We start from the raw sequence: 16,723 nt of genomic DNA, 5'->3' as shown, positions 1-16,723 counted from the left end.
ACGTCCCTCATGCCTGTTATTATTGCCCTATAGACCTGTCTAATCTTTGGCTGAAGGGCGAACCTCAGGAGTGACTTCAGTACTGAGTTAAAAGGATATCCAGGGGCCATACTCTTGGGATTTCTGTAGTCTGTCAGACCAGCAGGCCTGGTGTTTCTTTTTGTGAGTTTGAATTTTGTTCTACATTTTTCTCCCGCTCTGTCTGGGACCCTCTATTATGATCCCAGCCAGAGCAGTCGGTAGTCGTAACTGGGCACCATCTAGTTGTTCTGGGCTCAGTCTAGTGGAGATTGTGGTACTTGTGGCCCATTCATCCTTTGGACTAATCTTTCCCTTATGTCTTTGGTCTTTTTCATTCTCCTTTGCTTTAGCTGGGATGAGACCAGTAGATGTATCTTAGATGGCTGCTTGCAGGCTTTTAAGACCCCAGTCGATACTCACCACAGTCGGATGTAGAACATTTTCTTTGTAGACTATGTTATGCCAGTTGAGCTAGATAGCCCCCAAGACCATGGTCTCCAGCCCTTAGCCCAGTAGCTCAGTCTCTTAAGGCGTTTGGCTGTATCTGTGAAGCTCCTGTGGCTTTGCGCCAGTCAAGTTGTGCTAACTTCCTCAGTATTGTGTACTGCCTTACGCTTCACCAAAGTTACCACTTACCTACTATCTAGTTAGTGTTTTTCCCTCTCCACCCCTCGCCTCCCTCCTAAACATCGAAATTGTTTCTTTCTGTGTGGCAACATTTTCATGTTTTTGTCATAGTGGTCTCATACGGTATTAGTCCTTTTGCGATTGATTTATTTCACTTGGCTAATACCATCCAGATTTATCCATGTTGTGAGATGCTTTGCAGAGTCATCATTGTTCTTTATCATTGCATAGTACTCTGTCGTGTGTATGTACTATAGTTTGTTTATCCGTTCATCTGTTGATGGGCACTTAGGTTGTTTCCATCTTTTTTGCTATTGTGAATGCTGCTGCAATGAACATGGGTGTGCATATGTCTATTCGTGTGACAGCTCTTATTTCTCTAGGATATATTCTTAGGAGTGGGATTGATGGATTGCTTGGTATTTCTATTTCTAGCTTTTTAAGAAAGCACCATATTGTTTTCCAAAGTGGTTGTCATTTTGCATTCCCACCAGCAGTGCACAAGAGTTCCAATTTCCCCGCAACTTCTCCAACATTTGTTATTTTCTGTTTTTTGTTTCATGCCAGTAATGTCCGAGTGAGATGGTATCTCATTGTAGTTTTGATTTGCATTGAGAGAAAAGACTTTAGAGGATTTTTTATGAAGATTGGGATGATGGATTCTTTCTGTTAAAGGAGAATTTGAATCAAGGAATGAACTCCCTCTCTCTCGTGACCTCCTCTATTGCTGAGTGGCTGGCCAACTGTATCAAGGTGTATGTGTGAGACAGAGTGCAGGCGAGTTGGGGAGGGGAAGATATGAATGAGAGTGCATATACCCACATGTGCATGCACGGAGGACAGACAACAACTTTATAGTATGCTCATGCTCATTACTGAAGTGAAAGTGAGGGTTTAAAACGAGAGAGTACCTTGATGCCTCGTCCTAAGTCTATCTTGTATAAATAGTTTCACATGAGTTCTGGTAGCTCATACCGCCAGCCTTCATGGTGGTGCTCACAGTCACTGCAGGAAGTGCCCATGTCCTTGACCTGACCTTCTTTGTCTGTGTTTTCCTTTAGTTCTTTGAGCTTGTTTAATATTATTTCATATTCTTCTCAACTGTTCACTATTCAGGCTCCCGTAAGTACAATTTCTTGCCCTTTGTCCTACTCCCTTGAGCACGCCATCATTTTCAGTTTTTTATTTTATTTTCTTGTGCTTAGTTATTTTTTTTGGAGGCAGGACATTAGAATTTTACAAGGTGTTAGCTCTCTCAATTCACCCCGAATATAGTGCTTTTGACAGCGCTAAATACTGCAATAAACTTATGAGATTTGTCCTCATTTTTATTCAGCTTGCAGTTCTTTGCTGTGATCCTTCTGTCTACCATTTCAGAGTTCTCACAGGGATGAATATGGGCTTCTAGTTGTTTTTCTTGTTGCTTTTGTGGGGAGAATTGGAATATTAGACCTGCTCATGCCGCCGTCTTCCCAGAATCCCTGTCCTGACCTTTTCTGATATGGGTTTATATATATATTTTTTGGTCTGAAAATAGAGACTGGAGGATGGTAGAGATTGGGGTTTGAGGTATTTTGATAGGGGATTTTGCTGCCCACCAACTTACTCGTGAATCCTCTAGTTGGGCTACCAGCCCTGTTGTACTAGAATGTTTTGCATAGCCAAAGCACGTACCAGCAAGTATGCTGTTTAAGAATCCAGACTGGAGGAACCCATGAGACGTGTCTGTTCCCAGGACTGTTGGGTTCTGCCCTTTCCCTCTCAGCTCCCTTCACACTCTTTAAACACTAGATTTGATTGCATAGAAATGGCATCTGTATGTGTATAAGAAATGAACTTTTTATTTTAGGCAGTGAACTTTTGTTTTTTGGTCATTTGCATACAAGTATTAGTTTGTATTCACTGTCATGTTATAGGCATGCATAAAAAGTTGGTCCCACTTGTGTTCTAGAAGTTGCTTACCTTTCTGTTTAAATAATGTGCCTTTGCAATTTTTTTTTAAGGTAGTGTCTTCCCCAGCAGATGTAGCTGAAAAAGCTGACAGAATTATTACAATGCTGCCCACCAGTATTAATGCAATAGAAGTTTATTCTGGAGCAAATGGAATTCTAAAGTATGTATTTCTCAACTGTGAATATTGTTATGATAGTTCATGAATTGTACATCTGTTGGAGCTATTAGAAAATTTCAGTTGTGTTTGTTAAACCTTTTCTGTAAAGTGACTGGTGTGGTTTCTCTCTCATTATAAAGGGTTTGTTTTTTCACTAAAGTATATATTTTTTTTATGTGACTATGTTCTTCTTCCACTTACCCATTTTTGGGAATAAATTTTTTTGCTCCTGTTTTTTTCCCTTTAGCTCCTTTGCGTTAAACTTACCCTTTCACTGGTAACGTGTTGAATAGATTTTTAAAGGTTGAGTTTTAAACTGTATAACCATTATATATGCATAATTTTCTTACCGTTTATGGAAATTCAGGAAAAAGTTTCTATGAAAAACAAAATGAAACTTTGGAGACAGCACCATTATTTAATATTTTATTATACAGTGAAACCTGTGAGAGCTGTAACTACGCTTGACTGCCTTGTTTTTCCTGGTCTTGTGAGTTTTCTGCCTTTGACAGGTACAGCTTACCACTTTTCTGTTGCTATCTATTAGGGGAAAATATTTGAGTTTTCCTTCTCTGACAGGTTTCCGCCTTATACAGTTTCCAGCTTTTGCAGGTTTTACTGTATAATTAGAAGTTATTGTATGTTCTCTGGGTTAGTACATCTGTAGCAAGAACTTTGGGAAGTTCAAATTAAAGGTTAACAGTAGCTCTTTAGGTAAAATATACTTTAGGCCAGAGTTTCCTAGCCAGTACCTATCTTTACTTGGCTCTGAAAATCTTTTGGTTAATTGCTGCTTATTGATACACCCTTATTTATGGTTATGTTAAGATCACAGTAGTTGAATTCCCAACTTAATTTTCTGTTTTTACTGTTCGATTTTGACCTGGTTTTGTTGTGGAATTTTAACAGAGCTAGAACAAATTGATAGGCCCTATAAACTCATGAAGGACTAAAAGAAAGTGTTTAATTTCATGAAACTAGTACATGGAATTCGAGGTTTTTAGGAATTGAATTGTTTTGGAAAACTAACAAACTTGGAAGCAAAAGACACTTGGATATTAGGCAGAAAACTGATAAGATAAATGTTTAGATTCCAAGGAAGGTTGAAAACACTTATTTTGGATAAAACTTGCAGGCCCACAGTGTGTGTGGTCCTGAGAAGTGTTGCTGCCTCATTACCTAGTCTCTTCCAATTTTGGCCTCAGGGAAAAGTTGCTAAAAACTTGTGTGAAGACACAGGCCTCCATTTTTTAATATCCTTTACTCAGGAATATGGTAGCTGGCTACCAGAACAGTCTTGGCCAGGGAGTGCTTTGAAAGAGTTTGGCTTTACATTGAACTATAATTTGCTTCTCATGGGTGGTTCTTTATATTCCCCAGGATTGTTTCCCCGCTCCCGATACATGTGTAATTTTTGAGACAATTTCCCATTTCTCTTAAAGATTTAAGATCTTTAAAATATTAATATCACAGAAGGCTGGTGAACTTAATCCTTACTCTTTAGGTTATGTAAAGTGGGATTTCATGTATCGAGCATGCTGTTTCTTTTCTGTGGAATGTATGCAGGCGTTGTATTTGAACCAGATCAGTTCATGTGTCTGAAGTTATTGTTTAAACAGCCTTGTGTTCTATTTTTCTCTATCACAGGATTTTACTTCCATTTTTAGTAGTCTTTATTCCCTCTCCCCTCAGTATTTATGTTCAGTTTTACTTTTCCAATCATAACTATGATTATATGTTATCTGGGTTAGTATATTTCTAGTAAAAACTTTGGGAAATTCAAATTAAAGGTTAGCCATAGCCCTCTAAATAAATTATAGTTTAGGTCAGAGTTTCTTTGTCAGTGAAGATAGGCACTGCCTTACAGATTATAAGGGAACCTTCTAGGAATATATTCTGTACTTACAGTACAAACAAAAAAAGTTTTACTACTGAAATGCCATTGAAATATTGATGTAAAATATGATTAAAAGACATATGATATATATTTAGGGAAATACTCTTTATGATATGTATATATACCATTAAGAACATAAAGATGTGATCTAGCTGTGAGATTTCCAGGTTCATTTGTATATTTTCCTTTCTACCTGTCAGTTGTCTTATTTTGTCTCTAAAAAGTTGGCAGTTTAAGAGTAATATGCCATCCTGAAGCAAGAGGCTCGATTCCAGTTGCTTATGTTCGTTCTACCTGGTGGAAATGACATTTGCAGTACTATTTGTTAAAGACAAATAAATTACTTTTTTAAAGACAGCTACTTTACAAACATTTCAATCCTATTGAATAGCCTTTTTTAAGTTACTAGGTGTTTTAAATTGCTAACATTTTAGCTTTACCTCTATCATCACGGGTAGTATGCACTTCACCTGAAAGCAGAATTTATACCATATAACTTTAATTAGGTGGGGTCTTTTTTTTGTAGCTTTAATAGATAGATTTTTTTTTTTTTCAGTTTATTTGAAAGAGTTTGGGTTTGCCTTGAGCTGTAATTAATTGATCTGAAAATGAATGAGATTTTCAACCAGTACTAATAATGTTTTTGATACTAAACCAAAGACTTTCTTGATATCTGGCAGCTTTTAATAGATTCTGATTCTGTAGGTAATTATACATGAAATGTTTATTCAGAGTTATAAACCATAAATATTTTTATTAATATACTTAGGAACGTGAAGAAAGGCTCATTATTAATAGATTCCAGCACTATCGATCCTGCAGTTGCAAAAGAATTGGCTAAAGAAGTTGAGAAAATGGGAGCAGTTTTCATGGATGCCCCTGTTTCTGGTGGTAAGTGGTAGCTGAAATACTTACATACCTACTTCTGTTTGTCAAAAGTAGCAATGATGGTTTTGTGGTACAGGGGATATTTCCAGTTATTTTTAGACCTGTTGCAAGATTCTCAATTTCCTACTAAATACAAAAACAAAACAAAACTGACTTGTGTTATTTAGTATTTGCAAGGTAAATAAATTCCTGGTTCTGAATTCAGATAAAACAATGTCAGCCTTGAAGAGTTGTGAGTCTTTTGTCCAAATTGCTGCGAGTGGGGATAGATCAATTCCTACAAAAACGTGTCAGATGTGATTCAAGAAGTAAGTAGCTTAAATAATCCTGTAATTACTTAAGAAATTGAAGCAGTCGTAAAAAAAGAAAAACATCTTTTCACTTAGGAAACATTAGGCCCTGATGATTTGAAAGGTGAGTGTTACCAAAATCCAAGGAGCAGATCATCTCAATTTTGTACAAACTTTTGCAGACAATAGAAAAAAAAAGGATTTGTTTCCCAACTCATTCTACAAGACTTGCGTAATCCTGGTACTTAAACCAATAAAACATGAAAGAGAAAGACTGTAGGTCTATTTCAGTCTGAATATAGAAGTAAAAATTAAAAAAAAAAAAAAACTATATTAGCAAACCAAATCCAGCCATGTATAAAAGAAATAAAACGGTAAACCAAGTTTTGTTTATCTCATGTATGTGGAGATGGCTTAATAGAAAACCCATAAATATGATTCACTGTATTAACATTCTTTAAAAACCATGTTGTTACCTCAATAGAGGACATGGAGATATTCTAATAAACTTTTATAATTAGTGTGAAAGTTTATAATATTATAATATTATTGTAAACTTTTACAGTTAATGTAAAAGTTTATTATTATGTCAAGTATTAAATTTGAGATTGGCAGTATTATAGGTCTTATGATTTTCAATAATTTCCAATTTTTCCAAAATTAATATGTAATCAGGTAATATATATATATGTATGTAATTGTAGCAGTATAGCAATAGACAGTGGAATAGCAATTGTATTCCAGTTGTGGTCTTGGACATTAAAAAGTAACAAAATATAATAACTCTTTTAATTTTTCATAAGGAATTGAATTGTCCTGTTGTAAAGGTGTTTTATATCCCAGGCCATATTTGGAGGTGTAAATAATTGCTGAGTTTTCTGATTGTTATATTAAATTGGTAAAGTAGGATTTAGATGCAAAGATTTTACAATGTGGCATAAGCACTTTGATCATAAAATACCAATAAGCAGTTGTAAGTTTGGTGTTGATGTAGCTTTTTTAGTATGAAATTAATAAGCTGGACAATTCTGTCTTCTTAGAATGTTTCTTCAGTTGGATTTGAAAATTGGTATGGTGCATATGATCTTGCTGTTTGGTTAATCTTTTTTTTCTTTTGCTTTAAGAGTACAGCCTGAAATTAACACTTCATGATGAAGAATACCATTTGATTTTTTAATTTTATTTTTTCTTTTAAAGTACAGTCTTATTTGTGAGAAAACTTTGAAATTACCCTTATTCTTATTAAGCTACTTTTAAACTTTGGTTTGTAGTTTTAGTGTAAAAATACTAATGTTATTTTGTGAATATGCCTGAATCTGTACTGTGCTGTAGCTTGAAAGCTTTAGAGTAGTGATGGTTCGTGATAACTTATTAGTGACATGTGATCATTATGAGAGTGGCCAGTATTTAATAGAAGCTAATTTGTATTAGTTTTCTCATAGGTATTATTTTTATATTTTTAACATGGTAGGTTAAAAATGGCTCCACTCTCTCGATTAAAAGAAAATAGAGGAAACTTCCAGCGTGTTAAATAGGCTGGTTTAAAAATTATTAATTGTTAATTAACTAAATAAAATTAAATAAAAGGGATGTGGGAAAAGCATGGCTTAGTGAAATAGTTTTAGATACCCAAGATGGGTCCACAGTTGTGCAGAGATTCTGTTTTCACTAGCCATGGGAATATTTGAGATAATCGAAGTGAAGACCTTGAAATTTCCCTGCTTTTTATCCTTCTCCCCACACCCCTCGTGTGTCCTCTATCTTGTATAAATACATTCGTATGTATTTATATATAGATGCATACAAATGCAATACTATTCTAAAAATATAAATGGGAACATACTGTACTTACGTGTTTATGTACGTATGGACCAGAACTGTGGTTGGCATTTTAAAGAGAAGTTTTTAAACCCAGTGATTGGTTCCCTCAGTCCAGCCTTTCCAAAAAGAATCACTCCTGTATCATTCCATCAGCCCATGTAGTAACAGATTGAAGGTTTTTCCCAGGTTTCATTTTGATACTTACTAAATCTACTCCATAGTGGCTCCTTTATATATCTGATTTATTACAAATAATACAATTTTATTTAAGTTCTATATGACCTTTTTTTAAAATTCAGAAGCATCAGTGATGCTTGAACTATTGTAATTATCCTGAAACCAATATACATAACTGTTTGTACCCCTCACCCGGTTTAAGAGACAGAATCTTTAAAGTTCTTGTGTGCTTCTCCCTGATCCTGTTTTCTTCTCTGTTTAGTTAGAGGTGACTAGTATCCTGAATTTTGTGTCTCATTTGCATGATTATAGTTTAATCTGAAGTTTTTGTCTCTGAACAGTAGTTTATTTTACATACTTTGAAATATTATAGCAATGGAATCATAATGAGTATATTCTGTGACTTGCTTTTTCATGCTATGTTATGTTCCTGAGATTTCGTCCATGTTGTTTCAGGGCCCCTGGCCCACTCACTGCCTCTGTGAGAATTAGAAAGAGGCACCTTCTCTGCACTGAAACAGTCTCTCAGGTGAGCAGAAGGCACCTTTGTGTAAAGAAAAAGGCACTCCTTTCTCCAGACAGATGTAGCCCTGTGTCAGGGTTTGTGGCTTGGTAAGCAGAGTATGGGTTGAATATCAGCCCCCACTCACTCTTTTGGCCAGATGCCCTTGTGTAGTACATAAGATATATTACCATCACATAGTTGTAATGTGTAGTTCATTAATTTTAACTACTGTGTAGTATTCTTCTATATAAATACATCAAACTTTATTTATCCTTTCTATTGTTATGTATATTGGATTATTTCCTTTTTTTTTTTTTCAATTATTACTGTCATTCTTATACATTGTGGAAGTATGTCTTTTTAGCCTCTGTTTTCCCAGCACAATGCCTGAAACATAGTATTGGTAAATGTTTAAAAACTTGGAATGAGTTCAGTTGGAAAAATAATCATGTGCGATAGACAGGACAAGTGGTGATATTCTCATTTTACCAATGTTTATGTACATATGTACCAGAAATGTGGTTGGCATTTTAAAGAGAAGTTTTTAAACCCAGACGAATTTAAAATTTTATAGATTTTGAGCAAGCGATTGGTTTCCCCAGTCTAGCCTTTCCTTCTAAAAAAAAAAAAAACTAGTGCCATCTGCTAATTACTATTCTGGGAAATATAATAAAAAGAATCACTTCTGTATCCATTTATCAGCCCATGTAGTAACAGATCGAAGATTTTACCAAGTATGGAAGTAGAATCCAGAGATGTTCAGTAGCTTACCTCAAGATTACACTGTTGTGTAGAATAAAATTCTAACTCCAAAACAAAACAAAACAAAAAGCACTTACTGGTCTGACAGAGACTGGAGAAACCCTTAGAGTATGGCCCCTGGACACCCTTTTAGCTCAGTAATGAAATCACTCCTGAGGTTTACCCTTCAGTGAAAGATTAGTCAGGCCCATAAAATAAAATGAGACTGAATGGGCATGCTAGCCCAGGGGCAAGGATGAGAAGGCAGGAGGGGACAGGAAAGCTGGAAATGGGAAACCTAAGGTTGAGAAGGGAAGAGTGTTGACATGTCGTGTGGCTGGCAACCAGTGTCATAAAATAATATGTATATTAATTGTTCAATGAGAAACTAGTTTGCTCTGTAAACCTTCATCTAAAGTACAATTAAAAAAAAAAAAAAAAGATTACACTGTTGGTCCATGGCAGAATTGAAGGCTAGCGTGATGTTCTTTGTTTCATATTCCACTATATTAGGAAATACTATTTTCTATAAAGTTCTAATTTATTATGAGAGGAAAATAAAGATCGCTAAATGGAAGAACGTCTTTTAAATGGTAAAATCATTCTCATTATTTGGCTAAGACATCTAATAGTCAGTGTAGTACACTGTTACAGTAAAGGCCCCTGATGACTCATACCTCCCGGTGTCTACTCCCCACATTGGGTCTGGGCTTGGCCATGTGACTTGCTTTGGCCTGTGGTACGTTAGGTAATATTACACAAGGAAATGCTTCTGAAGTACTCTGTACACTGAGGCTTGCCCTCTCTTCTTGCCGGGAACTCTTCTGCTGACACATAAAAAAGACTTGGCTAGCCTGCTAGAGACATGTTGTACCTATCACCAAGTGTTGGCGTGAGACCATCTTAAACTATTCAGCCCCAGTCGAGTTACCAGATGACTGCAGCCAAGTTAGGGACCTCAGACCTGATGAGCAGATGAACTGCCCAGCTAGCCCAGGCTAAATTGCTCACCCATGGAATTGTGACCAAATAAAGTCACTGATTTTGGAGGTGGGTCTTGTACAGCAATAGATAACAGATACAACCAATGTAATTGATATTTTCATAATTATGAAACAATGAATGAGGCAGACTGAAGAAGAATTGACACCCTTGAATTGTGGCGTTGGCAAAGAATGTTGAATATACCATGGACTGCCAAAAGAACGAACAAATTTGTCTTGGAAGAAGTATAACCAGAATGCTCCTTAGAAGCAAGGATGGCAAGACTGTGTCTTACATACTTTGGACATGTTGTCAGGAGGGATCAGTCCATGGAGAAGGACATCATGCTTGGCAGAATACAGGGGGAGTGGAAAAGAGGAAGACCCTCAACGAGGTGGATTGACACAGAGGCTGCAACAATGAGCTCAAGCATAACAATGATTGTAAGGATGGCGCAAGACTGGGCAGTGTTTCGTTCGGTTCTGTACAGGGTTGCTATGAGTCAGAACCGACTCGACGGCACCTAACAACAACAACAATATATATGTTTAACGTTATTTATAGTATCAGTGTGCAATATTTTTGCACATCTGTTTATTTAATATAAATGTTATAAACACTTTTGAAGAATTATTATAATGCAGTTAGCATGAAGGCCAACTCTAGTGCCAAAGTTAAGTTGCTAAAGTGAGGTTTTATTTTCATGCCAATGTAGAAGAGTTATTGTATTTGCTATAAACTGTTTCTTGACATACATCTCTGTGTTTCTGACTATAAAGGAAAATGTTTGATTAAATGCTATCTAAGTAGCTACCGCTGGCGGGCTGGTATGAGATACTCATATCATTTAGTAAGATCTAGAAAAGAAATTGGTAAAAATTCAATAAAAGTTAGCTGTGGTATTCTCACGGACTACAGGGCTTAAATAGTATGTCTAGCTTTAAGTTTCTCTTTTGCTCTTAAAATTGAATTTTTTTATTAGGAGAGACCTTAGTAATAATTCAACACTGTTATTTTTTTGTTTTATTGAACTTTAGATGAAGGTTTACAGAACAAACTGGATTCTGTTGTGTACTGTTCGACTCTGTTATTTTGTCGATGGCAAAATTGAGGTCCAAAGACGTTAAGTGACTTGTCCAGTGCTCTCCAGCTTGTAAACTGATCTAGTCTCCTAATTCAACCTTGGGTTCTTTCCATGCTCTGTAATAGCTTTTTCCCTCAGTCCCTTCTGAGGGTGGCCCTCTTTCTTTTTCATAGCAGTTGCCTACTGATAACCCCATTCTAACAGTTTTATCCACCCCAATGGCTGGTCCCTAGTCTACTCTTTTGTTGGGGAGTATAGTTAAGATAAAATAGTGGGGTGAGGTAGGAGAAGTAGAATAATATTCAGAAGAACTTAAAGAGAAAGTCCTTGCTTTAGGCATTTAGGATTTAGGAGAACATGCCATAATAATTCGTGAAAATAATGGAATACAGTAGTATTCCCAGAAGGGGACTGCTCATTAACAGTTTGCTCACCACGGGCAGGAAACCCAGGTGGCGTAGTGGTTAAGTGCTATGGCTAGTAACCAAAGGTTTGACAGTTCGAATCCACTAGGCACTCCTTGGAAACTCTATGGGGCAGTTCTGCCCTGTCCTGTAGGGTCGCTTTGAGTTGGAATCGACTCGATTACACTCGGTTCCGTTTGGTTTTCACCAGAGGCGTGCTGCCATTGTAGATAAACACCGCCCTGTCTGGGTTGGCCATTGATTCCTATTTTGACTTCTTTTTTTTAAATAATATTTTATTGTTTTGGGTGAAAGTTTACACAGCAAATTAGGTTCCGATTTCTATACAAATTGTTCAGTGACATCAGTTACATTTTTCACAGCGTGTCAACATTCTCTTTAATTGTGTTCTGGTTGTTCTATTTTCGCTTCCTCATCTTCTCATCTTGTTTTAGAGTACCTGTTGACCTTTTGGTCCCATATAGTTGGTTTTTTAATGCAGCACTGTATTCATAGGTAATATCCTTAATTTTGTATGCTAATCTGTTACTTCACTAAAAGGCGACCTTGGGATAGTTACGGTTCAAAGTTTAGAGTATCTCAGGGCGGTAGTCTCAGGGAGTCCTCTAATCTCAACTGGTCGAGTAAGTCTGGACTTTTTAAGAATTTGAATTCTAGTACATGTTTTTCTCCCACTCTGTCAGGGACTTTCTACTGTGGCCCTAATCAGAATGGTCAGTCATGGTAGCTGGGCATCATCTAGTTTCTTCTGGTCTCAGGGAAAATGAGGCCATGGCTCATGTAAGATATTAGCTGTGTAAACTCGTTTCTTGTCTGAGTCTTTGGTTTCTTTCTCCTTTGCTCGTGATGAGTAGAGACCTATAGTTGTATCTTAGATGGCTGCTCGCAAGCTTTCAAGACTGCAGACACTACTCACCTTAGTAGGATGCAGAACATGAACTTTGTGAACTATGTTATGCCAATTGACTGAGTTGTCCCATGAGACTTAAGTCCTAAGCTTTCAAACCCAGAAAACCAATCTTGCAAGGTGTTCGGTTATATCTGAGAAGTATCTGTAACTGCACACATGTGTACATACCTGTACCTACCTGTGTACATACGTGTCTGTACACATATGTATGTGACCATACACTAATTTTTTGGTTATTGTTGGTGTTGTTGCCAGTTTATGTCATATTCTTTAGCACAAACATCCTTTTCTCTCATGCGCCTCTTAGGGGCACTGCTTACTTTGGTCAGACTGTGCTCATTACACCCACATTTGGTGCCTATTTTGACTTTTGTTTCATATTCAGCTTTGTTGTTGTTGTTAGGTGCCATCAAGTCTGTTCTGACTTATAGCCTCCCTTTGTACAACAGAACGAAACACTGCCCGGTCCTGTGCCATCCTCAGAGTTGTTACGTTTGAGCCCATTGTTGCAGCCACTGTGTTAACCTGTCTCATTGAGGTCTTCCTCTTTTTCTTTGACCCCCTACTCTACCAAGCGTGATGTCCTTCTCTAGGAATTGTTTCCTCCTGATAACATGTCCAAATTATGTGAGACGTCTCATCATCCTCGCTTCTAATGAGCATTCTGGCTGTACTTCTTCCAAGATAGGGTTGTTCATTCTTCTGGCAGTCCGTGGTATATTCACTGTTTTTTGCCAGCGCCGTAATCCAAAGTCTGGAAGCTATGCCACCTGTGTTCAAATACCAGCAGGCTTACTCGTGGTGGACAGGCTTCAGCTGAGCTTACAGGCTAAGGCAGACTAGGAAGAAGGACCTGGCAGTCTACTTCTGAAAAAAAATAGCCAGTGAAAACATTATGAATATTCAGCTTTAGGGATATTTAGAAAGAGAGGGAGAAACACCAATTTGATTTATATAACTGATTCTGGTGCAACACGAAGACTTTTAGATCTGGAAAAGGAAAATTTCTGTTTAAAAGATCAACTGGAAACCTTATAGATGATGCTCAGTAACATCCCAAGGGAAGCAGTGGAATTTGGAATTAGATCTGATAGTTCTTTAGTAAATATTCTTTAAGCAAGGAAGAAAAGGAATTGATTATTTTCGTATAATTCTCTACCACCTTTCGTTTCACTTTTTTTTGCTGTGCTTTTGTTAATAAGGAACTTAAAAGAAGTTCATTTGGATTTAGGGAGAACCTGACACTTTTTAGAAAGAGAAGATAACTCTAAAAATTAAGGTCTGCATTTCTGGCTTTAATGAAATACCTCATATGTTAAAAAAAAAAAAAAAAAAAGGTTGTAGTTATATGTACTGTTTTCTCATCATACACTCTTATCTAATCTTCTCTTGTACTGGCAGCAACTTGAGTACAGGGAGCGTGCTTCACTCTCCCTTTCATGCAATAAACATTTATTGAGTGCTTTTATGTGCTAGGTATGTTCTAGGCGCTGGGGTTTGGCCTTTAAAGATATTTCAAAGTCTTCTGTCTTGTATAGCTTATGATTTAGCAAAGGATAGAGAGAGTGAATAAACAAAAATAATTTCAGTAATAAGTGCTATGAAGGAAAACAAACAAGCAATCAAAAAACTAAAATGGCAGAGCAGTAGTTAAGGAGATAGAGACTAATGGGAAAGCTCTTTTCACATGGGGTAGACGGGATGCCCTCTCTGGAGATGCGACATTTAAGCAGAGATCTGAATGTAAAATCTGGGAAAAGAGCGTTTCAATAGAGGTAGCTGCTCTGTAAAGGGCTCTGAGGCATGAACAAGCCTGGTGTGTTACAGGAATATTTATCTGTGTATCACCAGGGCCTAGCAGGCAGTTTCAGTCAGAGTTTGTTAAACTCGATCACCTATACTTGACTCTCCCTATGTCTCGTGCAGTCTGTGGTCATCAAAGTAAAGCTGCCTGGGCTTTATATACTTTAGCCTATGACACTGGCCTCATAAGTATGCTATCCTAACCCTAATCTACCTATTTTCATGAAAGTTGTAGGGCTTGTTTAATGGTAAATGTTGTTTAGTCACACCATTTGGGATACATGTGCTTTTTAATGTGGAGTGGATCTGCTAATAGATGTGGTTCCGATTTAATTATCTCTCTTATATAAAGAATGCTAGACATTAAGCAAATTAAAAACTATTGTTTGTGACTAATAAACAAATACTATTCAGTCTCCTCCAGGGGCATCATTACAGCACTTAACTGTGCTTGAGTAATTGAAGAATAAACTCACTGGTTGCCTAATATGTCTGTACATTTGCATAGGGCCCTTGAGTTGAAGTGACTCTGAAGTGGCATTTGTAGTTAGCCCAAGGCTTTCCACACGGGGAAGCCTCATTGATTTGCTAAACTGTATTGCTCTAGTTAGGGATTAATGTCAAAATTAAAGAATCGAACTTGTGTACATGTGTTGATATAGCATTTCCCTGCCAGGAAACCAGATTTTATACTGTACTTGGCTGGGTTAAGTTTTAGTAATTTGTTTGAGGTGTTCTTAGAATATGGAGTAATAAGCACAAAATCTATAAAGGGGTCTCTCTCAGAGAGCTAGACTTGCTTTCTGAATTCCTCAGTGAAAGTCTCATATAGACTCCATTATTGTTTTTAAAATCAAGTGTGCAATCTTGGCCTTTACTTTTCACTGAACTGGATACCTACTGTTTTTCCACTAGATCTGTATCTAATTTATGGTGAAGGAACCACAAAAACAAAAATTATTTATATTTTGGCACCTAACACCATTTTAGTTAAGGGTCTGTTGGTGTTTCCATTAGAACGTTTTTTAAGGGAGGTTTATAACTTGGCAATTTTACTTGGCTTTGGGCTGAAACGTTGCTATTTCTGTCCAAAAGCAAATTCATTTACCAATTTCATGTAACTGAATTTGCCTGGGTTTGGAATGTGCAGAGGGGGAAGGGCCATCAAAATAGGTCTTTTTTGATACTCTCACAGCTGTTAGCACAGTAATGTTGTGTCTGACGTTTATTACATTTTATTTTAACCTAAAATAAGAATTTATTCTTTTTAATATTTTGAAATAAATTGGCCTAACATGATTAAAGTGTCTCATTTTCATGTGTTCCTCTGTTTAAAGAGTTGAACTATACCGTGATTGTTTTTTAGTTCCTTTTTAATTAGCAACTCCTTTTATTTATTATAAGGAGCCCTGGTGGCGCAGTGGTTAAAGCTAACTGAAAGGTTGGAGGTTCAAAACCACGAGCAGCTCCACAGGAGACAGATGTGGCAGTCTGCTTCTGTAGAGATTTACAGCCTTGGAAACCCTACAGGGTCGCTATGAGTCGGGATCTACGGGATGGCAGTGGGTTTGGTTATCTTTTGGTTTTTATTTATTATAAAATTTAGAAGTACTTTGGGGCATTGAATTTTGTTAAGAGAGAACTGTATTAGTCTATCTTCAAGAATAATAAAATAAGCCTCTCTTTTTTTTTTTGGTATTTTGCTTTGGTATTACTTAAAGATTTATTGTTAGGTGCTGTCAAGTTGATTTTTGACTCATGATGACCCAAAATGACCTAGTAGAACTGCTCCATAGGGTTTTCTAGGCTGAAATCTTTATGGGAGCAGATCGCCAGGTCTTTTCTCCCACAGAGGTTCTGGGTGAGTTCCAACTGCCAACCTTTGGGTTAGCAGCCGAGCACTTAACCATTGTACTACCAGGGTTCCTTTCTTAAAGCTTTAGAAACGCTCAAATAATTAAAATGGTTCTTTAACTTTAACTTGTTTGATGGACAAATCCATTTCTTTAAAAGTGAATTAAAATTCATGAATGCCAATGTACAGAAATGGGTCAATTATGTTAGCAATTTACATTTCCCCATAATTTTGTTTATCATGCTTTATCATTAAGTATTCTCCTTGTCTCTGGAAGACACTTTTTGCCTGGTATTTTTTACAGTTTGCACAAGTAGTTCAGAAATGTTTGGTAAGTAAATTCCAAGGGTTTCTTTGAAATTAGCCCCAAAGAAGAGGTGCCCATAAAAACCTCTTTTTACATTCTTTGGCATGCCTAAGATCCCTTACAGCAGTTGTCATGAATAGGAGTCCCTTTATAAGGTGTTAATAAGTGCTTAGCACCTTTAAAGAAGACTGCTGACTCGCTGCCTAGGATGACATAGTTGAGGCAGCTCTAATAATTCTCTGATAATTTATAGTTTATCTAAAAGAATGGATTAGGGA

At 36.8% G+C, this 16,723-nt stretch overlaps 1 protein-coding gene across 1 annotated transcript in view; it reads left to right on the top strand.

Annotated features, from left to right (window-relative positions):
- HIBADH (3-hydroxyisobutyrate dehydrogenase) overlaps nucleotides 1-16,723 on the top strand; it is a 126,616-nt gene that overhangs the window by 27,440 nt on the left and 82,453 nt on the right. The window contains exons 3-4 of the mRNA XM_010587203.3: nucleotides 2,652-2,761; nucleotides 5,425-5,546. Coding sequence (XP_010585505.1) covers nucleotides 2,652-2,761; nucleotides 5,425-5,546 — 232 coding nt within the window. The remainder of the gene's footprint in view (nucleotides 1-2,651; nucleotides 2,762-5,424; nucleotides 5,547-16,723) is intronic.

This window comes from Loxodonta africana, chromosome 8 (genome assembly GCF_030014295.1).
Source record: "Loxodonta africana isolate mLoxAfr1 chromosome 8, mLoxAfr1.hap2, whole genome shotgun sequence".
NCBI classification, from domain to species: Eukaryota; Metazoa; Chordata; class Mammalia; order Proboscidea; family Elephantidae; genus Loxodonta; species Loxodonta africana.
Note: the sequence above shows the minus strand (reverse complement) of the source record. Positions and strands in the feature narration are given on the sequence as shown.